This window comes from Rosa chinensis, chromosome 5 (genome assembly GCF_002994745.2).
Source record: "Rosa chinensis cultivar Old Blush chromosome 5, RchiOBHm-V2, whole genome shotgun sequence".
NCBI classification, from domain to species: Eukaryota; Viridiplantae; Streptophyta; class Magnoliopsida; order Rosales; family Rosaceae; genus Rosa; species Rosa chinensis.
In genome coordinates, this window is record NC_037092.1 from 89319887 (window position 1) to 89346883 (window position 26997).

Consider the following 26997-nt stretch of genomic DNA (forward strand, 5'->3'; position numbering starts at 1 on the left):
GTTTGAAAGAGGATGCAACTGTTGAGCATGCTGACACCACGAAGAAAAGGGGAAGACTGCTGGGATCCAAAAATAAGAACCTCCTAAGCCTTAGTTAGAAGGACAAGGAAAAAAATTTAGTTTTTTTTTTTTGTTGCATATTCACTATGCCATTGTGTCTCATAGTGCGTAAGCTTACTTAAATAAATGAGTATGAAACTGTTGAATGATGATGCTAATTTATATGCCATTTGTTTTTTATCTGTCCATAATTAGTAGAAGAAAAATATATAACTATGTAATGTGTCATTATGACTTAAGTTAACGAAATTCGACATAAATTTATTCAAAAGATATATTATATTATTATTATTTTTTATCAGAAGATAGAATTTCATTCAAAACGTTCGGATATTACATCCAAAGAGTAAAATATGACCTCATTAGAAATCTACCCGATCAAAGCAAGTAAAAAAAAAAAAAGCCCCCCTCAAACCCCCACACTCCCCCACCCAAAAAAAAAAATTTAGATTATTCAGAAACTAGTGCTATTAACTGGCTAGCTAGTGAGTGTGCAACTTTATTACAGCTACGATGCACCCTCTTTCAAATATTTTGCAAGAAAAATCATGGGCCTGATGAGCAAAGACGGCCCATTGTAACTTTAGGTCACAGTAGAGAGAAGGTGGCGGGAGAGAAAAGGTGGGAGAGAATCAGAGAGTAACCACTAGAATTGCAAATGATATGAGCTTCATCATAGACCAGAACAAGAAGAAGAAGACCAAGCCAGAGTACGACGTGCCGTTTATTTTGCGTTGGCCGTCGCTAAAGCCCTTTGTGAATGGCGGACTGGCTGCGTTTCTTCAAGGCTTGACCCTTTATGTTCCTTTCGCTGCCATCTACTACTCCCCATTGTTATCTCCCATTCGCCGAAGTCCAAGATTTCTGGGCTTCAACATTCTTGCCAAGGTCCCATCTTTTTCACTTTCAGGGTTTTGGGTTTTGGGTTTTGAGTTTTGAACAAGAAAGTTAACATCTTGATGTTGAATTCTGACAAGGGCTTTCAAGATTAAACTTGGGTGAATTTCATTGTTGTTTGCAGTCGTGTCCTGATGGGATTGTGATCCGTACTTTATCTACAAGCCTTCAACTTGGATTATTCGAGTAAGTTTTCGAGTCCCCAATGAGCCAAAACATACAAGTATTCACTGTAATTCTTTACCGATTTAGTACTAGTTCTTATGACACATAGAGAAATGCAAATGTTTGTTTTTCGGGTTAATAAGTGATAACCTTTGTTGTTTAATGAGTGTACATGGCTATTTATCTGGTTCAAGTGTAACTAGTGTTCATCTGATTTAGAATGCCCCTGTTTGAATTTTGATTTTATTGCATTTGTTCTATTAGGACTCTAAGAAACAAAGCAATTGCTACCAATGATGGGATGGCATTAACTCTTTATCAGGAAGCTGCTTGCGGGTTGATTGCCGGGGCAGCTGAGGCATACTTCAGTTTTCCATTTGTTTCTGCATGTCTCCCGCAGGTTGATCCCACGACTTTATCAGTAGTGCAGCGTGCCAAATACAGAAACATATTTGATGCTTTCTACTCTATGAGTGCCAATAGAAAAATTTCAGCACTATGGACAAATGCTGGTCCTTATGTGAAGACAAGAATGGGGACAAATGTGGGTATGCTCGCATCATATAATCCAAGCCTCTGTTATCTCAGGGACTCGTGTGGTTTAAGCGAAACAAGAGCACAGCTGGGTAAAAATCCTCTCCTAATTACTTGATTTTTCAGGCATTAATAGCTTAATAAGAACTTATCTGTACACTTATCTCACAACACAATTCTAAAACTCCTTGATCACAGCAAAAGGACATATACGACAATCACATCTCCAATATCATATATTTTGTGTTATTATTTTGTTGTTGTATTTAGTTTGATGACCAATATATGCAGTTCTTACCGTTCTCAAATGGATTTATGCCTTTCCTTGTAGTTGCTCGCCCACACTGGTTTAGGTGCATACGTTCTCACCTATATGTGATAAGGGAAAAGAAAAAAGGGGGGGGGGGGGGGGGGGGAAATTATTATCCATGAAAAGGTGGTTAGGCTTAACAAAACTGAAACACATAAATCTTCCTGAATGTAATTCAAGTTATCCATTTTCATTTCTGGATATATGAAATTTTAGAATTCTTAATCGTATCCCAACCAACCATGTGGCCTGAAGTAGAACAAAGAGAATGCTAGTTATGTTGCATGTTAAATTTACTGAGCTGTGCCCTTCCAACTAGTAGCCTTAAGATCTGTCTTGTATTGGTAGATTTCTGATATCTCTACCATATTTATTACATCAAAACAATGGTAATATTACAAGTAATACATATGTTAATTTCAAATGTCGAAGTTTGAATTTGATAATTTTGGCACTTTTTTAACAGTAAACTTCAACGCATTCTAGATATAAAACAGAATGCTCTCGATGGAGTACTTCTTTTCTGGGAATTGGGATACATTCTGCTCATTTATAAAAGAGCATGATCCCACAATGTCTTGTTCCTCGGTTTATATGATAATATTGTATTCTTATATTTAGGTGCAAGTGCGGTTTCAGCGTTCTTCGGTGCAACATGCTCTGTACCAGTAAAAAATGTTCTAGCACAAGGGGAAAGTGGCTCCTCCCTGGATTGTGCCCTTAAAATTCTAAAATCAAGAGGACCCCTTGCATTCTTTTCAGGATTTTCTAGACAGTTTGCACTTGTTGGACCTCCTATCATGGTACTCCCTCCCTTTTAAACACACACAGATGTATTATTTGTTTCTCTGTTTGCAAGTAATTGGTTATGATGTCTTGCTTCATGGTTGCAGATTCTGTGGTTTGCTTATGAAAATGTTCGGAAACTCTAACGATGATAGAATTGGACTGGAGCAATCTAAATTCAAGATATTTAAATGTAAAGTTGGTATCCCACAGATGCTGGCCGAACTCTCTCGTTATTTGTTTTATTGATGAACTTAGATTCAAGATTTTGGGAGTTATGAATGTAATCAAGCTGTAAATTACATACCCGTTACATGAAACTACTCTTTGACCTTGTTAATAGGGGAGCAGAAACTGACAAGACAATGTAAAGGAGACAATCTTGATGCAGTGTTGACGTGTTGTAATTTTTTTGTTCTGTATACAGTAGCAGCTCTTTGCTATACAATTGCCTGATCAGCTTTTTGCAATTCAAGAAAATCCTTAGATTTTAAAATCTAAGGACCTCTTTAGCATAGAAGGCCTCTATGTATGTATATATATGTATATGTATGTATGTATGTATATATGTATGTATATGTGTGTGTGTGTCACACAGAGCCGGCCCTGAGGGTTGCTAACTGAGGCAGCCGCCTCAGGCCACCGGCTCCCGGGGGCCTCCGGAATTTCTGTAAATATAATATAGATAGTATATATAAATACTATTTGCTTCACTAAACAAGAAACGCAGTGTTGCTCTAGCGGAAATGAAGAGAGTTCACATCCTTCCCCACCAAGGTTTGAATTGTGTTCCAGTTCCTTCCTTTTTTTGTTTTTTTCAATCAGTTAAGTGATTTGAGGAGGGCCCAAAACCCAAATCCAACAGCTTCATCCTTTCAGTTTTTTTTTTAATTACTTATTTTTCTTGGACCCTGTGGCTCAGCTCACTTTTTTTTTTTCTTTTCCCTTTTCCTATTCCATATAAACTTTTCTTTTCCTTTTTTCCATAAGAAGAACTATTCCCTTTTATTCTCCGTATGGAAAACTAACCCAAATTAAACTTTTGTAGGGAATAAATATTGATATACTTTTGTTTTGTTATTAACTTCATCTTTACTTTTACTTTTATTCAAAATACATGATTTTCTACTGTTATTTGGAGCGATATATATATATATTGCCACATTTTTACTCTTCGCCTCAGGCCGTTAGAATCTCAGGACCGGCTCTGGTGTCACACACACATACATATACAGTCCTTCTCTACTAAGGAGGTCCTTAGATATTAATATATAAGGATTTTCTTGATAGACTCACTTTTCGATTGCGTATCTACATCTCGACAGTTCAGTTTTTAGGTCCTAACGTATAGATCACTTCTGCAAATTTTCAGCCAAATTGATAATCATTAAGGCATTCAAAACTACGATTTGCAATTATGAACACGAATGATTCAGGTTGGACAGATTCGGTTCGTTCATTGATGTAATCTAATTTGATACCTTAATGATCATTAATTTGGCTGAAAATTTGTAGAAGTGATCTATACATTAGGACTTAAACCTGAACGGTCGAAATATGGATACGTGATCGAAAAGTGGATCTATCAAGGAAATCTTTAGATATTAATATTTAAGAACCTCTTTAGTAGAGAAAGATATATATATATATATATATATATATATAATATTTATCCAGAGCGAGGCCTTGCTCTGATATTAAAGTGTGAGGTTAGAGTTTAGGGTCACTTTTCGGTCTCATATTCATGTCTCGATTGTTTACTTTTTAGGTACTAATGTATAGATCATCTTTGCAAAATTTTAGCAAAATTGATGATTTTTAAGGTATCTAACTCGTTTAAACCAATGGACGAACTGAATTTGTCCAACCTGAACCGTACTAGCTTTAAGGCAGTTATCAATGCCTTAACGACCATCAATTTGGTTGAAATTTTGCATAGATGATCTATATATTAGTACCTAAAAACTAAACGGTCGAGATGTAGATATGCGACTGAAAAGTGACTCTAAACTCTAAAAGCGCACTTTAATTTCATAGCGAGACCTCGCTTGGGATAAGATCTGTATGTATATATGTGTGTGTGTGTTTGTTGATTCAAAGCAACTACTCGACCATCAGTTGAATTTCACACTTTTCTCAATTGCATAGAAAAGACTCAAAAGAGTTGTAAAACTCACGCAATGGTCTAGATATATTGCCATTCTCTATTCGATATAAGAAAAATATCGCAATGTGAATATATGAAAATCATGAAACAGATCAAGACCAAGTAATACTATGTAGACTTATAGTGACAGTTTGACCAAGTCTTCCGAACAAGATAGAGAATTAGAGGTTGCAATTTGGCTGTATGTCATTAGTGGATCCAAATTAATGTCCTATTTCTTTTTCTTTTGCTTTTTGGTCGGTAAAATGAGATTTTTTGACCTCTTTTGGTTCAGTAGTCAACTTTGAACCACTTTAGTTCTGTAATTACTCTCGAGTCTTGATTGCTTCATCTCCAACCACAGACGCTACTTTCTTATGACGAAAGGCAATGGACATGTACATATGGACATGCATCAACGATCAGACTGGAAGACTCAAGTGCAGATACGTTTTTCATATCATGGAAAAACTTTTTGGAAGTTGGCTTGACCTACTTTCGATCGATCGATCTAGTCTATGACTATGTATTGTGAAGAATCGGTCCATTATTAATCTAAAGATGTATAAAGATACCCTAGAACATTTGCTATCGTTTTACTATGCCATTAATATTATATAATATACAGAGTTTAGTGCCCTTATTCTTTGTTTTGCTTTTGATCACTACTTTTTGACGCTTGTTGATTTTGACTAATGATAACTGGTCGTCCATGTGTAAAGATGTATGAAGATACCCTAGGGCATTTCTTTTTTCTATGCTATTAATAATATATACAATTTAGATATATACAATTTAGTGCCTGTTGTAGGAGAATTGAAATTATGTGTTTATCATTGATAATAGGAGCCCTTATATAGGGAGTTACAACGTACATAAAAGGTAGTAGAATCCGAATACATTGAACACCTAGAACCTTCTCCTATTACAACTCTAAACCCTAGTTTGTAGAGACACACATTATGTCGACATCCTTCAACACTGCCCCTTGTGCAGCTCAAACTTGGTGATGACGCTTTGATCGTTGCCTCACTAAAAACCTTGCCAGGTAACAAAATCCTTGTGGGACAAAAATAACCCTGGTCGAAGGACAAAAAGAGCACAACACGTCATTCACTCTTCGAGATCGAACATGTAGACATCATACCTCCCCCTAATGTCAATATCTTCCCCTAATTGCTACAATCATGGGAGTTCGGATAACTTTCTTAATTTGATGCTCTTCACATGTTTCTCGATGGTGGATTTTGGTAACGACTTAATAAATAAGTCCGCTACATTATCCTCTGATCAGATTTGGTTTACTTCAATATTTAGAAGTGCTTATTGTTGCTGATTGTAAAAGAACTTAGGCGATATATGCTTGGTGTACGTTGTCGCCCTTGATGAAACCTAATTTCATTTGCTCAATACAAGCTGCATTATCTTCATAAATGCATGTAGGTTCATCTGTGGTAGACTTCAAACCATAATTTCCTCGAATGTGTCTAATTACAGACCTTAGCTATATGCATTCTCGCACGGCTTCATGTAGAGCGATAATCTCTGCATGATTTGAGGAAGTAGCAACAAGGGTCTGCTTTGTAGACCTCCAAGATATCGCAGTGCTTCCCATGGTAAAAACATAACCAGTTTGGGAGCGACCTTTGTGAGGGTCAGAGAGATACCATGCATCAGCAAAACCCATTAAGACATCGTTGTCATTTTGATGGAGGGGAGGAGGAGCAAACCCTTGGAGTTCATTTTGTAGACCTCCAAGATATCGCAGTGCTTCCCATGGTAAAGACATAACCCTTTTGGAAGCGACCTTTGTGAGGGTCAGAGTGATACCCTACATCAGCAAAACCCATTAAGACATCGTTGTCATTTTGATGGAGGGGAGGAGGAGCACGGAAGGTGGCGTTTTGCCTTGTGGAGTCCGATCCCACACTTCCATCATTTCTTTTATCTCTGTAGGCATAAAATAAGCCCATATCAATCGTACCTCTTAAGTATCGAAAGATTGTCTTTATGCCAATCCAATGGCGGCGTGTTGGAGCAGAACTATGTCATGCTAACAAGTTCACTGCGAATGAGATGTCCGGTCTTGTGCATTGAGCTAAGTACAATAATGCGCCTATTGCACTTAGATAGAGCACTTTAGCCTCTAATAATTCTTCGTCCTCATCCCTTGGACGAAACGGATCTTTTTCAGGTTCAAGACTACGACCGATCATGGGAGTACTCACAGGCTTTGCTTTATCTTCATTAAAGTGCCTTAGTAATTTTTGAGTATATGTTGACTGATGGATCATAATCCCATCACTACGGTGCTCGAGTTCTAGTTCGAGGTAAAACCGTGTTTTCCCAAGATCTTTCATCTTAAATTCGGATTTCAAGTATTTAGCAGTTTCCTTTAACTCGTCTAGAGTTCCAATTAGGTTCATGTCATCGACATAAATTGCTACAATTGCAAATCCGGAACTTGTCATTTTTATAAACACGCATGGGCATATTTCATTGTTCTCATATCCCTTCACAATCAAGTGGTCACTTAGACGGTTATACCACATCCGTCCGGATTGGTTCAATCCATATAGTGAGCGTCTCAATCTTATTGAAAACGCACTTCGCGGTTTAGAGCCACTTGACTTGGGTAATTGAAGTCCATCTGGAACCTTCATATATATCTCTGAATCTACATCCCCATAGAGATATGCTGTAACCACATCCATAAGCTGCATGTCAAGTTTTTCGGAAACTACCAAACTGACAAGGTAACGGAACGTTATAACGTCCATTACGAGAGAGTATGTCTCTTCGTAGTCGATTCCAGGACGTTGTGAGAAACCTTACGCCACTAGGCGGGTTTGTATCTAACAACCTCATTTTTCTCATTAAACTTTCTAACAAAGACTCATTTATGGCCAACAGGCTTTATATTTGGGGGTGTCAGCGTTATAGGCCCAAATACCTGTCTCTTTGTTAGTGAATTCAATTCAACCTGGATCGCATCTTTCCATTTAGGCCAGTCTGCTCTTTGTTGACATTCTTCAACGGAGCGAGGTTCGATATCATCATGTTCTATAATTCATTGAGCGATAGAATATGCAAACACATCATCCAGGATAATAAAATCTCGATTCAACGTCCCATGTACACTAGTGTAATTCATGGAGATCTCCCTATTCTCTGGAATTGGTTCTAACATTGGAGCGTCCCCCAATGATGTCTCTTGGACATAACCATAATCCGGAATATCTTCATGAGACGGGTTATTTATGTCGATGATTAATGGATCTTTTTGTGCCAAACTCGCTTTCTTTTTTGGCAAGAATCCATCGAACCTTTGGGCCTCCCACGTTTCCTTGCTGGGAGCCCGGCCTGAGTTACATTGCCATCACCATTAGTGGTGGCGGCGCCATGTCCATTATTTTTATGGACATCAATCCTTGCAGGCACGTTTGCAGCAGGTATATGTGATCTTGTCACTTTAGCGATATCAGAAAACGCATCAGGCATAGTGTCTACTACGTTATGAAGATTGAGAATTCTCCGCACCTCAATTTCGGACTGTGCGGTTCGGGGATCAAGATGAGACAAAGTGGGGACAGACCATGACAATTCCTGTTGAACATTATTGTTCTTATCTCCCCCTAACGACAGGAAGACTGTCTCATCAAAATGACAATCCGCAAATCTAGCGGTAAATTGATCGCCTGTCAAGGGTTCCAAATAGCGGATAATGGTTGGAGAGTCATATCCAACATAAATGCCTAATCGTCTTTGAGGACCCATTTTGGTGTGCTGTGGCGGCGCAATTGGCACATAAACTGCACACCCAAATATGCGTAAATGTGAGATATCAGGCTCATATCCAGTAACCAGTTGGGACGCAGAAAAGGGTTGAGTGGCAGTAGGTCTCAGACAAATAAGCACAGCTGCATGCAATATTGCATAGCCCCAAGCAGAAACAGGGATATTGGTGCGTATAACCAATGCTCTAGCAACCATTTGAAGTCTTTTAATGGCATCTTCTGCTAGACCATTTTGGGTGTGAATGTGAGGAACAGGGTGTTCAACCTCAATCCCAATGGATATGCAATAGTCATCAAACGTTTTTGATGTAACCTCTCTAGCATTGTCAAGACGAATTGACTTAATGGGATGATCAGGGTGGTGAGCCCTTAACTTAATGATTTGTGCTAGGAGTTTAGCAAATGCAATATTTCGTGTGGACAAAAGTATGACATATGACCAGCGTGTCGATGCATCAACCAACATCATAAAATATCTAAATGGTCCGCAAGTTGGTTGGATAGGTTCACAAATATCACCTTGGATTCTTTGTACGAATGGAATGTTTTCTTTTGTATCCCTTGCATAGGATGGTTTAGGTCCTAAGTTTGCTAAAGAGCAGGCTTTGCAAAACGAATGATGAGCTTTGGAAGCAACCAAGGAAGAATTTGGTTGTACCACAAAGTCGCAATTGACTTTAGAAGTAGAAAAAGGAACCAAGGAGGCATTAGTGGTGTCAATACCACTTTTGGGCCGCAGGGGGTAGGCAACTTTGGCCCTACCTTGGACAGAATTTTGGTTATGACTTCTTTTCGTTTTGAAAATGGATGTCCGTGTGAAGTCTTTAGTATACGGATCATCATATCACGACCTGGGTGTCCCAGACGATCGTGCCAAAGCCTATATGTGTTAGAATCCCATAAGTCATCTCTCATGACATGGTTGGATTCAATGACTCGAATAGTGGTTGCATACAACCCACTAGAGCGACACATAAGTTTTTCTAATACTTGTTTATGTCCGTAGTCATTAGAGGTGATGTAAAGGAACTTTTGTCCATTCTCACAATGTGTTTCCACATGAAAATCATTGGCTCTTATATATTTAAAACTCAAGAGGGTCCTTCCAGCCCTAGGATCATATAGAGCTTCGGTGACATTAATACTTGTGCCATTTGGCAATATAAATTGAGCTGGTCCTCGACCATGAATCAATTGTGATGGTCCAACTATCGTAGTCACAGAAGATCGACTAGGCGTTCCCTAGGACATTAATAGCTTGATAAAAACTCATTTGTAGCTCTGTACACTTATCTCACAACACAATTTTAAAACTCCTTAATCACGTACAGCAGAATGAGACATAGGACCATTACATTTCCAATATCATATAATTTGGTCATTATTTTGTTGTTGGTATTTAGTTTGATGACCAACATATGTAGTTCTTACCGTTGTCAAATGGATTTATGCCTTTCCTTTTAGTTGCGCTCCCACATTGGTTTAGGTGCATAGGTTCTCACGTATATCATATGTGATAAGGGAAATGAAAAAAGGGGGAAAAAGAATTATTCATGAAAAGATGGTTAGACTTAACAAAACTGAAACACATAAATCTCCTGAATGTAATTCAAGTTTTCTATTTTCGTTTCTAGAGATCTGAAATTTTAGAATTCTTAATCATAACCCAACCAACTATTTGGACCTGAAGAGAACAAAGGGCATGCTAGTTATGTTGCATGTTAAATTTACTGAGCTGTGCCCTTCCAACTAGTAGCTCCTAAGATCTGTCTTGTATTGGTAGATTTCTGATATCTCTACTATATTTATTACATCAAAAGAATGGTAATATTACAAGTAATACATATGTTTACTTCAAATGTTGGAAGTTTGAATTTGATAATTTTGACACTTTTTAACAGTAAACTTCGACACATTCTAGATATTAAACAGAATGCTCTCGATGCGGTACTTGTTTTCTGGGAATTGGGATAGATTCTGCTCATTTATAAAAGAGCATGATCCCATAATGTCTTGTTCCTTGGTTTATATGATAATATTGAATTGTTTTATTTAGGTGCAAGCGTGGTTTCAGCGTTCTTCGGTGCAGCATGCTCTGTACCAGTAAAAAATGTTCTAGCACAAGGGGAAAGTGGCTCCTCCCTGGATTGTGCCCTTAAAATTCTAAAATCAAGAGGACCCCTTGCATTCTTTTCAGGATTTTCTAGACAGTTTGCACTTGTTGGACCTCCTATCATGGTACTCCCTCCCTCATAAACACACGCGGACATTTTATTTGTTTCTCTGTTTGCAATTAATTGGTTATGATATCTTGCTTCATGGTTGCAGATTCTGTGGTTTGCTTATGAAAATGTTCGGAAACTCTAACGATGATGGAATTGGACTGGAGCAATCTAAATTCAAGATATTAAAATGTAAAGTTGGTATCCCACAGATGCTGGCCGAACTCTCTGGTTATTGGTTTTATTGATGAACTTCGATTCAATATTTTGGGAGTTATGAATGTAATCAAGCTGTAAATTACATATCCGTCACATGAAACTACCCTCTGACCTTGTTAATAGGGGAGGAGAAACTGACAAGACAATGTAAAGGAGACAATCTTGATGCAGTGTTGACGTGTTGTAATTTTTTTTGGTTCTGTATACAATAGCAGCTCTTTGCTATACAATCGCTTAATCACGCCGGAATCCGATCACCAGTCCGGTAGCCGAATTCGGGATTCCGGTGATCGGTTGCCGGATTTCGGTTTCCCGAGTCCGCGGCCGGTCACCGGAATCCTGAATCCGGCTACCGGACTGGTGACCGGATTCTGGCGTGATTAGGCGATTGTATAGCAAAGAGCTGCTATTGTATCTCCGTTGACTTCTCTGTCTAAGTGACAAAAAATGAGAGGGCAAAATTGTCTCAAAAATAAATAAAAATGAATTAAAAAATACTTAATTGGGTATTAGGAAAAAATATATATTAAATATTGGGTAAGTAAGAGTGTTTGGGTAAGTGGGGTTAATTAACTCCAAAATTAGGTAAATGATCATTTTCCCTTTATTATAAGGTGCTAGAGAAGTGTTCATTATTCTCATTCACAGCTTGTAGGTGACTTTCTGATCCATAAGGATTATAACGAATAGGCGACTTATGTAGCTTTGGGCATACAGACCACCAAAGAAATAGGAAATTCTAAAATGTCCATCCATATAACTTGTTTGAATTATTTTCATTACGAGCCCTCATTTCCATGTTATAAACCACAGGTAATCTGATTGTTATGGGACATTTCAAATTTTTGGCAAAGCATAAAGCCATTCCTTGATCACCGGAACAAACTAATGAGATACCTTACAGCTTCAATTCAGCTATGTTGGTGGAGTAGCAGCTCTTTGCTATACAATCGCCTGATCAGTTTATTATAAGGAGCTAGAGAGGTGTTCATTATTCTCATTCACAGCTCGTAGGTGACTTCCTGATCCATAAGAATTATAACGAATAGGTGACTTATTTAGCTTTGAGCATACAGACCACCAAAGATATAGGAAATTCTAAAATGTCCACCCATATAACTTGTTTGAATTATTTTCATTACGAGCCCTCATTTCCATGTTATAAGCCACAAATAATCTGAATGTTATGGGACATTTCAAATTTTTGGCAAAGCATAAAGCCATTCCTTGATCACCAGAATTAATGAGATACCTTACAGCTTCAATTCAGCTATGTTGCAACTGGATGAGAACTTGAGCAATGGTTCTGAGCACACAACCATCGCATTGCCAACTGACTCTGAATCCCGACTACAATCTAAACCATTTATCATACAACCACGAACTGTTAGGATGTGATGAGAATTAATTAGGAAAGGAAAGTCCTAGTTGGACTTGGTTAGTCTTCCTAATTGGACATGGTTGATGTCAAAGTTTATTCCTATCAGGAATAGGATCTTTTCTCCTGTACAAGAAGGTTTGGTTTTCCTACTACCAATTGGATTAGGGTGCCTATATATAGAGGGCATGGGTAGTAAACCAAGGCATGGTCGATGCATGCGATCATCAACAAGAGAGTGTATATCTCTTGGGTAAGGGAGCAGAGATGTCAAGAGTGAATACAACTCATGGGTGAGAGTGAGTTCTTGGGAAATTCTATGAGTGTGGGTGTACAAGGGTTATGGTGATTTAGCTCAATGTATCTTGTACAGTAATTATTCTCATAGTGAAGAACAAGTATCTCTCAGGAGGACGTAGGCATAGATTTATGCTGAACCTCGTTAAATCTCGTTGTTCTCTTGTGGTTTGTTACTTTTCTATCAGTCTACTCTGTGAGCCTTGACGGGAAGGATTCTAATTTCCTTAACACGAACCCCGTCCAAGGTGGAAGAATTATCAGCAGTCAGATTGTGCTTGCTTGGAAGCTGTACTTGCTTGTGCTTCCAGTCTCACTTTCAATTTCCATTCTATCATTTTCTAAAATGATACCTGAAGTTTCACCCACTTCAACCATTTCTGATTCAACAGGCATAGATGCAGATGCAGCGGTAGTCTTGTTATAAACAGTATTGTCAGGAGATCTTTTGGAAATAACAGTAGGCTCAATATCGATATCTTGTTATAAGAATGAAAACTTCATATAAGAATGATCAATTGTAAGAAGGTTCAGTTTTATGAACAGAACATTTGTTTTACCTGATTAATATAAAACGAGCATAGCTATCCATTGTTGTTAAAAATAGAGCAGTTAAAAGTTTATTATGATGATCAATAGTAAGAAGATTATGTTTCAATAATGCGATATTTCTGTCTTAAGAATATTCAGACAATAGATATCTGATACCTCAAGAGACGGCACCATACTAAACGCCGGATATCCTCCTTTTTGTGTTTTCACTTTCTAACTATGAACACAAAACCTTTCATAACATGATAATTGGTGAGAACTCTCTATGCTTGAGAGAATGTGCTCACTGGTTGAGGTTACTTACGTGACAATCAATCATGGTGAGAACTCTCCATGATTGTGTCTAGTTATCTAGATAGTGCTAGTTGGTTATGAAGGACATCACACATAATTGATGATCGTTTGAATATTCATAATCGTTTGCCTCCATTTTGGTAATTATACCTAGCTAAAGCACTTTTGCCTTGCAACTTACCAAACACCTTAAAATTGCTTTTCGTTCTCACAACACTTTTAAAAACAGTTTACCAAACACCTCAGCTGCTTATTCTCACAGCAAGTTCGGAAGTGCTTCTTCTCACAGCACAACAATCCCAAACTAAGCTTAGTGTTGCTGAGAGTAGTTTTTGTTGCTGGTGACAGTAACTTTTGTTGCTGATTATAGTAGTTTTTGTGACCTTGCCGGAAAACTCATTAGGATAGCTTTTGTTATTGGTGACAATAATTTTTGTTGGTGGGAGTAGCTTATAGTGTTGATGACAGTAGCTTTTAGTGTTGGTAACAATAGCTTTTGTGACCTCACAGAAGGTCGCCAAAAATTTCATCAGAGTAGTTTTTGTTGCTTATAACAGTAGATTTTGTGACCTCGCCGGAGGTTGTCAGAAATCTCACAAGAGTAGCTTTTCTTGCTAGCCACAGTAGCTTTTGTTGTTGGTGATAGTAGTTTTTGTTGCTGGTGACAGTAGCTTTTGTGGTCGCCGGAAGTTGGCCGGAGACCCTTCAGAGGTCGCCAGAAGACCCGCTAGAGTTGGTCGGCCGGAGGTTGACCAGAGACCTCGCCGGAGAGAAGAGGAGAGAGAGAATGATTGTTGACCTTTTACTCTAGTGGTATTTATGTAAATATATTAGTTTTTATATCCAAAATTCCTTTTAGATCGAAGGATCGAAGAGAGTGATCGGAGGAGGGAAGGAAAGGGCATGCGGCAAAAAATACTTAGTACTCGAGTCTTCCAGTCATTTTATGAAACCTTGAGTCTTCCAGTCTGATCGTTAGATTGATTGATCGAAAGTAGGTCAACTTGAGTATGAAAAACATGTCTGCAGTTGAGTCTTCCAGTCATGCTATGAAACCTTGAGTCTTCCAGTCTGATCGAAAATAGGTCAAGCCAACGTCCAAAAAGTTTGTCATAAAAAAAAATTAAAAAAAAACCTCCAAAAAGTTTTTCCATGTTATGAAAAACGTGTCTGCACTTAAGTCTTCCAGTCTGATCGTTGATGTCTATATGTTCACGTCTAATTGTCTATTGCCTTTCCTCATAAGAAAGCAGCATCGGTGGTTTAGATTGATTGATCGAAAATAGGTCAAGCCAACCTCCAAAGAGTTTTCACTTAAGTCTTCCAGTCTGATCGTTGATGCATGTCCATATGTACATGTCTATTGCCTTTCATCATAAGAAAGCAGTGTCGGTGGTTGGAGATGAAGCAACCAAGACTCTGAGAATAATTACAGAACTAATGGGGTTCAAGGTTGACTACTCAACCAAAAGAGGTCAAGAAATCTCATTTTACCAACCAAAAAGAAAAAGAAATAAGACCATACGCCGATGGTGGGGCAGCGGGTTTGGAGGCCGGGTTACTGGGTTTGTGCAACTGTGGACTTGGGTTACTTGGTGACTGGGTTCATGTACATACTATATAAAAAATCCCCAATTATATAAGAATCCCCAATTATGTAAGGTTTTTGTTCACTCCACCAGATTTTGAACATTGAAGACCACTCAATTGAAGCTGCAAGGTATCTCATTAGTTTGTTCTGGTGATCAAGGAATGGCTTTATGCTTTGCCAAAAATTTGAAATGTCCCATAACAATCAGATTACTTGTAACTTATAAAATGGAAATGAGGGCTCGTAATGAAAATAATTCAAACAAGTTATATGGATGAACATTTTAGAATTTCCTATTTCTTTGGTAGTTTGTATGCTTAAAGCTAAATAATTAAGTCCCCAATTCGTTATAATCCTTATGGATAAGAAAGTCACCTACAAGCTGTGAATTAGAATAGTCAACAGTTCTGTAGCTCCGTATAATAAATTGATTACGCGATTGTATAGCAAAGCGCTTCTACTGTATGCAGAACAAAAAAATTACACCAAAGAGGGTTCACCGCCGCTCTGCTCAAATTCTAGGAAATTGATGAAACTCAGTTTATGCTACGGTTTGGGTATTGGACAGTGGCAGTGCTGTAAATTATGATGAAACTTGAGTATTTTAGTCATTTGCCATTAAAATTGGGAATCAGGTTTGATTCATTTGGCTTTTGGGTCTGGGTTCATGTCCTTATTTGTATAAATATTTTTGCAAGTGAGTTTTCTGTGTTTACATATTTGGTCATGTGCGACTATGTAATTTTATATTAAAAGTTTAGGGACTGAATTGATTTTAGACCTAAACCACAAAGTAATAATCAATATTTAGCCCGAAATTTTTTCTTCGTCCAAAAAGAATGTAGTGGAATTTTTTTCCTACAAATTAATTCATGAACCTGTTAAACTTTCATTCATTCAATAATACTTGTCCTTTCTTTTTCCATTTACTTTAGATCATCACTTTTCTACACAAAATTAAAAAAAAAAACATTAAATGCATCTTTCACGTCTTATTCTTAAACAATACATGCAATGGGGACGTGGAATATGCTAAGAGTATATTCTCGATTATATGAAATCAACAAACACTGTGTTAGATCAATTCTATGGTGATACTATGCTCTTGTTTATTTAGTCCACAGTTTCAAGGGCTCTCCTAGGGTTTCGTGCAGGCGGCGGCTAGTTGGCTGACCGTGTCTAGAGTCGTTTCCTGCTAGCAGCGACGACTGGTTTGAAGGTTTAGATCCGGTGGCTTGACCGTCTGTGCTTGGTACCTGGGTTTGATTTGGTGTCGGTGGGGAAAGTGGTGTAGATCGAGCACGTAGGCAGTTTTGCAGTTGAGTGCATCGGTGTGCAGGTATCGGGGTTGATGTCCTCAGGTGCCCTTCCCGATTGAATTGATGACGAAGGCGATTGCTTGATCTACGTTGTGGTGGAGATTGGTTCTTTTCCAATCAATCTTCTGTGCAGGTGATTAAGGCTTGCCAGAGAGAGGTAGCAGAGATACTTGCTCCTAATCAGATTCATCTGATTTTGGTGTTCATTGTTAGAGGAAAGATGGTGTGGCGGAAAGGCAAGCCACTGGAGGATCTGTTGCCGACGGCGGCGATGATAGCTAGGCATCTTGATTGGGCTTCTTTTTATTTAGCTCGGATTTGGGCTTGGGCTATTAGGCCATGGCTCAATTCTAGTCAGCAGATTTTAAAGAGCAAGAAGACCAACCTATTGCCGAGGTTGTTAGTTGCTATATTTTAGTGTTTGCTATTAGACATTTGATGCCAGTCTTGTTTAGGTAGGGGTAATCTCTATGAGTTTTTCTAAGATGTTTCTAGTTGTTATTTGTACCACAATCGCGTGTCGGCAAATAGGACTAGATGAATAATTTTTCCTTAGGAAGCGAGGTTGTGCTTGCTTAGGTAGGCTTGCTTCATGCGAGCGCCCCATTAGACTTTAATGAGTTTAGTTTGGTTTAGATAGGTTATCTGGGTTCCCAGATCTTCTTATGTAAGTTTTGTTACACTCTGGCATGTTTCTATGGCTTGATTACTAATGAAATCAATTCCTATTCAAAAAAAAAGAAAAAGCCCGACGTGGAATATTAGTTAGTTAATTCAATAATTTGCAGCAAGACAGTCTATAAATATGTCCTTTCATCTTCTCCAAGTGCAAACTAGATTCATCAAACTAAACATAGATTTTATTATGGGGTTATCATCTCTATGTTTAGCATTTGCGTCGATGTTTATCCTTTCAAAATTTGTCTGGTCACATCTTGTCGTGGCTGACTCTTTGCAGTCATATACTCCTCCTTGCCATGATGATGAGATCTCTGCCTTACTGCAATTCAAGCAAAGCTTTGTCATCAAGATGTCTGCTTCAAGTTATGAGGGTGCTTATCCAAAGATTTCTTCATGGAAATCAAACAGCAATTGTTGCTCATGGGACGGGATCGAGTGCGATGAGGAGACTCATCATGTGATTGGACTTGATCTTAGTAGCAGTTATCTCTATGGCTCTATCAACTCCAACAACACCATCTTCCGCCTTGTTCATCTTGAGAGCCTCAACCTTGCTGACAATGATTTTGATTTCTCTCAAATTCCTCATACCATTAGGAACTTTCCAAAGCTCAGGTATCTCAACTTCTCTTTCTCTGGCTTTTCTGGTCAAGTCCCGTCTGAAGTTTCACAATTGACCAAGTTGTCATCCCTTGATCTATCTCAAAATATTGACATGTTTTCTAATGATGAATTGTTAAGAAGCTTAGCTCAAAATTTAACTGGCCTACAAACACTTGATCTTTCTAATATTAACATATCATCCACGGTACCTAATACCTTGGCCAATTTCTCACATTTGACATCCCTCGTCCTAATTTCATGCAACATGTTTGGCAAATTACCATTTTCTCTTGGTAATCTCAGACATCTCATTTATTTGTACCTTTCATTTAATGAGTTCAATGGCCAAATTCCTTCTTCATTTGTGAATCTTACCCAACTCACACGTCTTTCACTTCGGCAGAACCATATTAGTGGCACTATCCCATGTTTTTTTCGGAAATCTTACCCAACTCACATATCTTTCACTTGGGGAAAACCATATTAATGGCACTATCCCATGTTTTTTCGGAAATCTTACCCAGCTTGCAACACTTCGTCTTGATTCAAATCAATTATCTGGTCCAATCCTATCTAGTCTAGGTAATCTTGGCAAACTCACATATCTTTCACTTGGGCAGAACCATATTAGTGGCACTATCCCATGTTTTTTCGGAAATCTTACCCAGCTTGCAACACTTCTTCTTGATTCAAATCAATTATCTGGTCCAATCCCATGTAGTCTAGGTAATCTTCGCAAACTCACATATCTTTCACTTTGGCATAATCATATTAGTGGCACTATCCCATGTTTTTTCGGAAATCTTACCCAACTCACATATCTTTCACTTGGGGAGAACCATATTAATGGCACTATCCCATGTTTTTTTGGAAATCTTACCCAGCTTGCAACACTTCGTCTTAATTCAAATCAATTATCTGGTTCAATCCCATCTTGTCTAGGTAATCTTCGCAAACTTACTGTTTTAGATCTTAATTTCAATAAATTTCAGAGAGAGATTCCTGAGTCATTATTCAATGTAGCAAGTCTCGAGAGACTTCTTCTAGCTTATAATAATCTCAGTGGTAGAGTGGAGTTCCTCAAACTTCTTAAGCTACCAAATTTAGAGTGGGTCGATCTATCTGGTAACAGCTTGGATGTGATCACTGAAACCAAAACTATGAATGCATCTAGCATTGCAAGGTTAGAGTATCTAGGATTGGGTTCGTGCAACATAAGTGAGTTCCCAAATTTCTTAAGATATCAAAATACATTAATGTACTTGAACCTTTCTGGGAACGGAATGCATGGCCAAGTACCAAAATGGATGTGGAACACGAGCAGAGAGTCTTTGGGGTTCTTGGACATTTCTCATAACCTCCTTTCAGGCTTTGACCAGCCTCCAGTTGTCCTTCCCTGGGTTGGACTAGAGGGGCTAGATCTTTCGTTCAACAAGCTTAGTGGCCCAATGTTGGTACCTTCGTTACAATCCCTGATGTTCTATCACATTTCAAACAACAAATTAACTGGAGAAATTTCACCTTTGATTTGTAATGCCAGTTCTCTTATTTCCCTTGATGTGTCAAGTAACCATTTGAGTGGTATGCTTCCGCGGTGTCTACAAAACTTCAGAAGTAATCTTCAAGTTTTAAGTGTTGCAAACAACTATTTTCATGGCACTCTTCCTCGTATAGGCACCAATGGAAGCGATTTGATCATGATTGATGTCAGTCGTAACCAACTGCAGGGGAAATTACCGAGGTCATTGGTGAATTGTTTAAGCCTCGAGTCTCTCGTTCTGTCTAGCAATAAGTTCGATGATGTATTCCCCGTTTGGTTGGGAACTCTTCCGGAATTAAAAGTTTTGGCAATGAGGAATAGTGGGTTCCACGGTGCTATTCCGAGATATCAAAGCAATCACGATGGTTTCCCCAATTTGCGCATCCTTGATCTGTCTCAAAATAATTTTACTGGTCAGTTTGCATTTGAATTCATCCTCTCTGGAAAATCAATGAGAGGTATCCATCTAAACGGATCGGCGTACATGAAAGCATTTGGACTCAAGTCTTATAGAGGCGGCGACCGTGATAGGTATTATACAGCTAGTTACAGATTTGAGTACTCAATCACGCTGATGAATAAAGGTTTAGAGAGATATTTCCAAAAGATTCGCGAAGACTTTATGGCCATCGATCTGTCGAGCAATAGATTTGAAGGCAAGATTCCAGAATTTTTTGGGAACCTAAAGGGGCTTCGCTCACTTAATGTATCCAGTAACATTCTAAGTGGCCGCATCCGACCATCCTTGGGAAACTTGACAAATCTTGAAGCTTTGGATCTTTCACATAACAAGTTCGAGGGTGAGATCCCTCCATTACTGTTGCAGCTTTCATTCCTCCAAATTTTCAGCGTCTCGCACAACAATCTCACAGGTCAAATACCGGTTGGAGACCAGTTTAGTACCTTCGGCATCACTTCATATGAGGGAAACCCAGGTTTGTGTGGATTTCCATTGCCAAAGAAATGTTGGCGTTCTGAGGAGGGGCCTGAACTTCCACCTTCAACAGCAGAAGAAGAAGATGGAGTTGAATTGGATTGGAAATTTGCCGCGGCGGGGTTAGTGAGTGGGTTGGTGGTGGGAGTGGTTCTTGCAGACTTTGTGATCACGAGGTTCAGTGAGCGGTTCATTGAGATTGTTGCATTGCTGATCAGACTGATGAAAAGGATGGCAAGGCCCAGAGGTTGAGTGACCGATCAGACTATTATATATGTTGCTCTTTGCTGTTTGTTTGCTTGTTTTTGTTTTTGAAAGGCTTCTTGTTTGTTTTGTTGAAGAAAGGCTTGTTGTTTGTTATGTGTAATAATAGAGGTTTTGTAATATTAAAGCATGAATAACTTTGGAATTTTTCTTGGAAGATTCCGTAATTCCCTGTTTGTAACTTTTACGTTTGATGCTAATCTTGAGATCAAAAAGAGATAAATGCACGTTTTAGATACAGGCAATTCCATGCGTCAAATGCTATCAACATAATTTCCCAAATGTTCAAATAGTAAGCTGACAAGAGATCGATGCATTTGCAATATGACCCGCTCGCTTGAGTTGAGCGAAGCAATGTATCACTCATCAAAGTAACTTTGGACACCATTTATTTATTTTTATTACATAAGGCTGTTGTTAAATGAACTCAGCAACCAAAATTCACCCCATGCTTTCCACCATTACCCTTAAACAAAAAGGGAAAGAACAAAAAAAAGCCTGCAATACACCGGCCTCCTCTTCAAAGTTCCCGAACAACCAAATTCACATTACCTAGCTATCGTTTTCCTTCCTCCATATGGGAACATTACAAGAACCATCTAGGGAAAATCCAGTCGATTAGCCATATAGTTATTAAAATATGTATATTCGCTTGATCACCAGAACAAACTAATGAGATACCTTAGACTCCTTAGAGCTTCAATTGAGCTTCGTTGGTGGAGTGAACAAAATCAGGTGGAGTGAACAAAAATCCTATATAGTTGGATCTATTGAAGAAGTATGTACATGAAGAAATACCCTAAACACATTTTTTTCTTGTTCAAGGACCCTAACGCTCATTGAAGCACCAATATGTCACGTCTGTTGAATTCCATAGTCAAAAGGCATTAGCAGATTCACCTCGAGCATTTCCCTTGGCAGAAGTAACATTGATGTCACTGATAACTGGCTGGCGGATCACCTCATTGTTGTTGATGATCTCGGCACCATCTTGAAGTTTACACTTTTTAAGATGAGATTCAGTGATTGAAGATGGCTTCTCACTAGACCCAGTTTCAGTGGCCCCATTCTCAACAGGCAGCTCTTCCTTGTTGCAACTTGATGTTGATGAGAACTTGAGCAATGGTTCTGGGTACACAACCATCGCATTGCCTACTGACTCTGAATCCTGACTAAAATCTGATTCATTTATCATACAACCACGAATGCCGTCCAAGGTGGAAGGATTATCAGCAGACAGATTGTGCTTACTTGTGTTTCCATTCTCACTTCCGATTTCCATTCTACCATTTTCTAAAATGATACCTGAGGTTTCAGCCAGTACAACCATTTCTGATTCAACAGGCATAGATGCAGATGCAGAGGTCTTGTTATAAACGGTATTGTCAGGGGATCTTTTGGAAATAACAGTAGGCGCAATATCGATATCATGGCTGTGATTACCATAAGGATTGGTTAATGGGCAATGCTCCACAAAGTCCATTCCGTCCACACTTTCAATTTCCATGCTCTCATTTTCTATGACACCTGAAGCTTGTGGTTCAACAGGCACAGATGAAGATGGGGAGGTATTGTTATATACTGTATTGTCATCACATACTTTTGAAATAACGGCGGGATTGACTTCATGGCTGTGGAGATCATTAGAATGGGGTACTGTGTATTGCTCCACAAACTCCATTGCTGAACAAGGGATGTGAAGGGAGAGCGGATCCGTACTCATCACATTTTTTTCACAATTTTCATCTAACATATCATCCTCATATTCACTTGACTTAGCGAGAGGATCATCTGCGGGAAGCAGATCTTCAGTTTCTGTGTTAAACAAGGGCCTCTGTCTGCTTCGTGAGAGGACACCACCAGACACAACCTCATCAACAGAATGTAACCCAGGTGGAGAAATACAGATGGATGATGGGTCAACATCCATCTCAGAAGAAGTGATTTCATCTCCACAACCCGCATTATATATACCATTTCCACATGCAACCAGACTACTTGTTTCAGTACCCACAGCAACATGCTCATCCGCACAACTATTCTCATTATGAGATAATACTCCTTCACTTACTGGGCCCTCATTTACTAATTCTAGATCTTTATCAGCGAAAGCTGCCTGATCCGTTGTGCTATTGCTGCTTTCCAAATTAGGTCCATTTAACTGATTCTGTACAAAGACCGCTAAAGAAACAGCGTGATCACGAATTAAAGAATCATGAGGTGGGCAATGGAGCATATCAAGCAAGGCCTGGTGGAACTGCAATATGCTGACAGATGGCACGGGATGACTTCTTTTCCTGCAGACACTAATAACCTTGAGTATATGCTCACACAGGTTCCCCATTTCTGCCCAACTGCAGTTGCAAATACTGAATTGTGAACCGGGGTTCCAAACAACATAAGCCTTTTCTTGATCAAGCCGGTCCGTTACTTTTGCACATGTACCTTCAATGACAACATTAGAGTCTGGAATCTCCAAAGCTGTTCGCCAAGATGTTAAACCGCTCACCCACTCATTTTTCCAGTATCGTGCAAAATCATCCTTCTCAGAGTATTCATCAAGCCAGAAATAGGAATGCACTTGGGTACCCAGCTTATCAACTAGCCAATCAACTCTTTTGTAGACACAGGGTTTCTTCTCATTTAATAACCTAAGCTTGAGTTGGTTGTGGTAGAATTCCATTGCTGCACATGTTTCCTGGCTAGTGAGAGGAAGACTTTGTAATGCAGTAGTCCACTTCCCTAAGTCAAAATAAATTTTCTTAAATGAGTATTCAGAATAAAGCAAAAAAAGAGGTTCTTACAGGAGAGAAGGAGATAAAGAAAACAAAACGACCACAGAAGCCCCACTGTACTTAAAAACCTTCGCCTCATACAATAACTTGATCTTTTATAAACTAAAGACGCTGTACAACCGGCTGCCCAATCCATAGGACATATGTAAACATATATACATAGTAAACAGCATTCACGTATGAAGAGACCAAAACATACACACATGCCCACAGTCATTATTATATGTAATTAAAATGTACGACTGTGCATACATATGTATGCATGTATGTAGGTATAAGTATGTGTACATCAACCAGTATGTATGCAAGATAATCTTCTGTTCAGTTGGCAGGGCAGATAGACATGAATTTATGTTGTGATCCAATTACTAGACATGCAGGTCAGCTTATATCATAGGGTAAAATATACCTCTACTTAAGATGATAGTGACCAACCTATTCTAGGATACCAGGTTGCCTTAAAGTAATCCACAAAATCTGATGCATCAACAAAATCTTCCATGAAATCCGCAAACAAACCATCTGTTCCTCGTTGTTGACATATGTTATCTACTGCCTGATGAAGCCTTCTTGATATTGTAGCTCGCGTCTCGTCCTCCAAACATTTCTTTACCAAGTTCTTATGCCATCCATGACGAACCCGCCAAAAGCTTATTAGCACCGAGCACTGAAATACATCCCTGCATTCAATGAAAATAAAGGAATTCCATTAGCTTCAACTCATCAATTGAAACAAGAAAAAGAAAAACAGCTCCAGATTAGTTCAAATAGTTGCCTGTATTGCTACTGACCCAAACCCCAAAAGGAAACCTCATTAAATAAAGAAAGAATATTTTTCAGCCTTCAACTTTGAAATTAAACATCCTTTGACAAGGTATATATCTTATCAATCGTTGTCAAAACCATATGCACTAAAACACACAATCCTGGTACATCAACTAAAACTCTGAATGAATAAGCACCTGGACCCTATTATTTAGCAGGCAAAGAGGAAATCTACAGTTCTAGGTAGTATCATGAAGTTTCAAGATTGGGCATTGATTTCAAGAACCCAGACCACCTGCTTATCATATCCAAACTGAAAGCACATACTTTTTCCTATAAGTAAAATACTGAAATTGAGTACATCACAACCAGCTTAATCAAGAAATGATAGTTGGTTTCACATTGCCACTTTCATAGAAAAAGATCAATGGACTGCTTTCTAGGAAACAGAACAGTAGCTTATATGATCATCTATTGTTAGCTTGAAGTTTAAACAATGACTGAGAACCTGATAGTGTGTACATCAGCCTGAGGATCATCCACTATGAACCCAGCCAACTTCCATGAAGGATCTTTCGTCTGAACTCTATTGTAAAGAGCTCTCATCCATTTATGGGTATCAGAACTTGCAAATTTTGGACTCACTATCCATGCTACCGGAATGGCCTTGTTGTCTTGGTTAAATACAAGGAGACTGTGAACAGGATACTAGATAGCATTCCAACATGAACATGGTCAGTTTCTCATTTTATTAACAATACTAATTAACAAGAAAAGGTTACAAACTAAACTGACCTTTAATTTGTTTGTTCCGAACCTTGAATCAGAGGCTATAAGGCTGTGATTGCCAAAGCGAATCATCTGTTGCAGCTGCCAGTCTGTTTGAATGCCCAAAGTGAAAGGGTCCGTCTCGGAGAAATCCTCATAGAAGAAAATGATATTCTGATGGTTTTCCACCCACATGCCGATGCTAACTGCATCCTCCGCATCCAATTCATATGTAGAACGTCGAATGATCCTCTCCTGTCTGCGAACGTACCTATGGGTTAAGAGGTCATCACGATTACATGGACCACCCTGTCTCTCTACAGATTCAGCATGTCTCTGCATTATGGTCTCCACGGAGACCCCCACATATAGCAAAGATAGCACACGAAGGCGTAGATCCTCAGAGATGTATGGGGCAAACATAGCGCGCGTTCCAGAAGCCATCTTATCTTCAGGGCCATGGCATGGCAACCCTTTCTTATCCACATGCTTAACAGAATTATATACAAGAAGCGCTACTGACGGTTCAGCAATTAAGCGTTTCACCATAAAGTGGCAGGTACAACCTCTCTTGGTGTTTGGTCGACCAGAATTTTTCTTCTTTGGGACATAATTAGTCCTACTGGGTCGTATGGAGCCGCCCATCCTGTGGTCATCAGGACCAAAGGAACACCAATATCTACACATAGAAAAGAAGTCAAAGTTAAGCCAGAAGGATGCAGGAACACTAGCTACAATGGACAGATAAAAGAAAAAATAAGAACTTACAGAATATATTCAAGGATGCCATCAACCTTTGGTTTGCAATTCGTCTTTGCCTGCCGCCGCCGCCTCGCTTCAACATGAAATCTCGTCGGACACTCTTTGTTCGAAGATTCACCCCTCACAAAAGCATCAACTCTGGCATAGGGGATTACAGCAACTCTATCTTTCTTGTCACGCCAACCTTCCACCTTCGACCACACAAGATCAGCAGCAGAAAACTCCAAAGTCGGAGGATTCTGTACAGGAAGAGACAGAATCTCATCCCATCTAGCCATCTACAATGCACCAAAGAGAGCTAACACATTTAAAAACAGATCACTAATACAAAGTTCATTCTAGCATAACACTCACTACAAAATCCACAAAAGTAGTTCGGCCTATAATAATACTGAATTCAGCTGAAAATCAAGTAAATCACACAGTCCAACTTGTTGAAATTGGCTGTTCCAATCCTACTCGCAACTCGTATCCCATTCATCTAACAATAGTCAATCGAAAACTCACCAACTTCGTAAAAATTTAGGCAAGCTACCTCAATTGAAGTCACCTCCACCTTCCCAAAATCATATTTAATGCATAATAAACGCTTCTCATTCATAACAAACCTTCTATGGAGCTCAATTACAAACACTATGTAGGTTTATTCAAACAATTACAGGCAAACTATCATAAAAATTCCATTAATTCAGTCCGTAAAGAAAAAAGCCGAGAACTTTGGGCAAAGTGCAGTTCCAGAAAATTGTTTGGAAAAATTTCATCTTTTTTTTTGGTTGTAGTGAACTCTCTGGAAGCAAACAAAGTCGAAAAGCAAAACCAGAAGCAGATAATTGAAGCTTTCGAAGATGAAGAGAGAGGTATTGGGAGAGTTAGGGTTAGGGTTACCTGCAAAAGAGAAGGCGAAATAGGGAGGGAAACCGGCGCTGCCTATCAAGATTGAAACAGACGGAGGAGAGGAGGGGAGGACTGAACCCCTAAAACCCTTTCTTTCTCATTTTCTAATGCTTTTGGTCATTTCATCCTAACTTTACAGTATTTGCAAAACAGGTCCATTATTGTCTATAATTCTCTTACGGGGACTAGGACCTGAATTTTGGTAAAAATAGCCCCGGTTACGTACACAATTATTTAACTGGACTAGACCAATTGGAAAAGATGCAGAAGGAGAATATTTTATCAGAGGATAATTGCGGCTCTGTTTTCTTTCATTGCTGGCAATCTGGTTTCCAAGTGAAATTCCGAAGTGGTACGTTCACCTACCGTACGTATGAGTTTTAAGAGGTTGCATTGCCCTAGCCTAAGTAGGATGTCAATGGGA

The 26997-nt window shown here is 38.9% G+C and overlaps 3 protein-coding genes across 3 annotated transcripts; 2 read left to right on the top strand and 1 right to left on the bottom strand.

The window, feature by feature from the left end:
- The first annotated feature begins 599 nt into the window (after window positions 1-599).
- LOC112167717 (mitochondrial dicarboxylate/tricarboxylate transporter DTC) lies at window positions 600-3189 on the top strand. The gene is made up of 5 exons (XM_024304767.2): window positions 600-948; window positions 1082-1143; window positions 1387-1748; window positions 2588-2769; window positions 2860-3189. The coding sequence occupies exons 1-5, from the start codon at window positions 724-726 to the stop codon at window positions 2896-2898; spliced, it is 870 nt and encodes a 289-aa protein (XP_024160535.1). The 5' UTR covers window positions 600-723; the 3' UTR covers window positions 2899-3189.
- A 14279-nt stretch (window positions 3190-17468) lies between these two features.
- Window positions 17469-20577, top strand: LOC112164450 (receptor like protein 27). Its single transcript, XM_024300641.1, has 2 exons — window positions 17469-18056; window positions 18844-20577. The coding sequence occupies exons 1-2, from the start codon at window positions 17469-17471 to the stop codon at window positions 20575-20577; spliced, it is 2322 nt and encodes a 773-aa protein (XP_024156409.1).
- A 668-nt stretch (window positions 20578-21245) lies between these two features.
- LOC112167716 lies at window positions 21246-26705 on the bottom strand. The gene is made up of 6 exons (XM_024304766.2): window positions 26565-26705; window positions 25686-25957; window positions 24945-25596; window positions 24658-24857; window positions 23820-24064; window positions 21246-23331 (listed from the first exon to the last, which is right to left on the bottom strand). Exons 2-6 carry the CDS (start codon window positions 25955-25957, stop codon window positions 21467-21469), a joined length of 3234 nt encoding a protein of 1077 aa, XP_024160534.1. The 5' UTR covers window positions 26565-26705; the 3' UTR covers window positions 21246-21466.
- Between the last annotated feature and the right edge of the window lie 292 nt (window positions 26706-26997).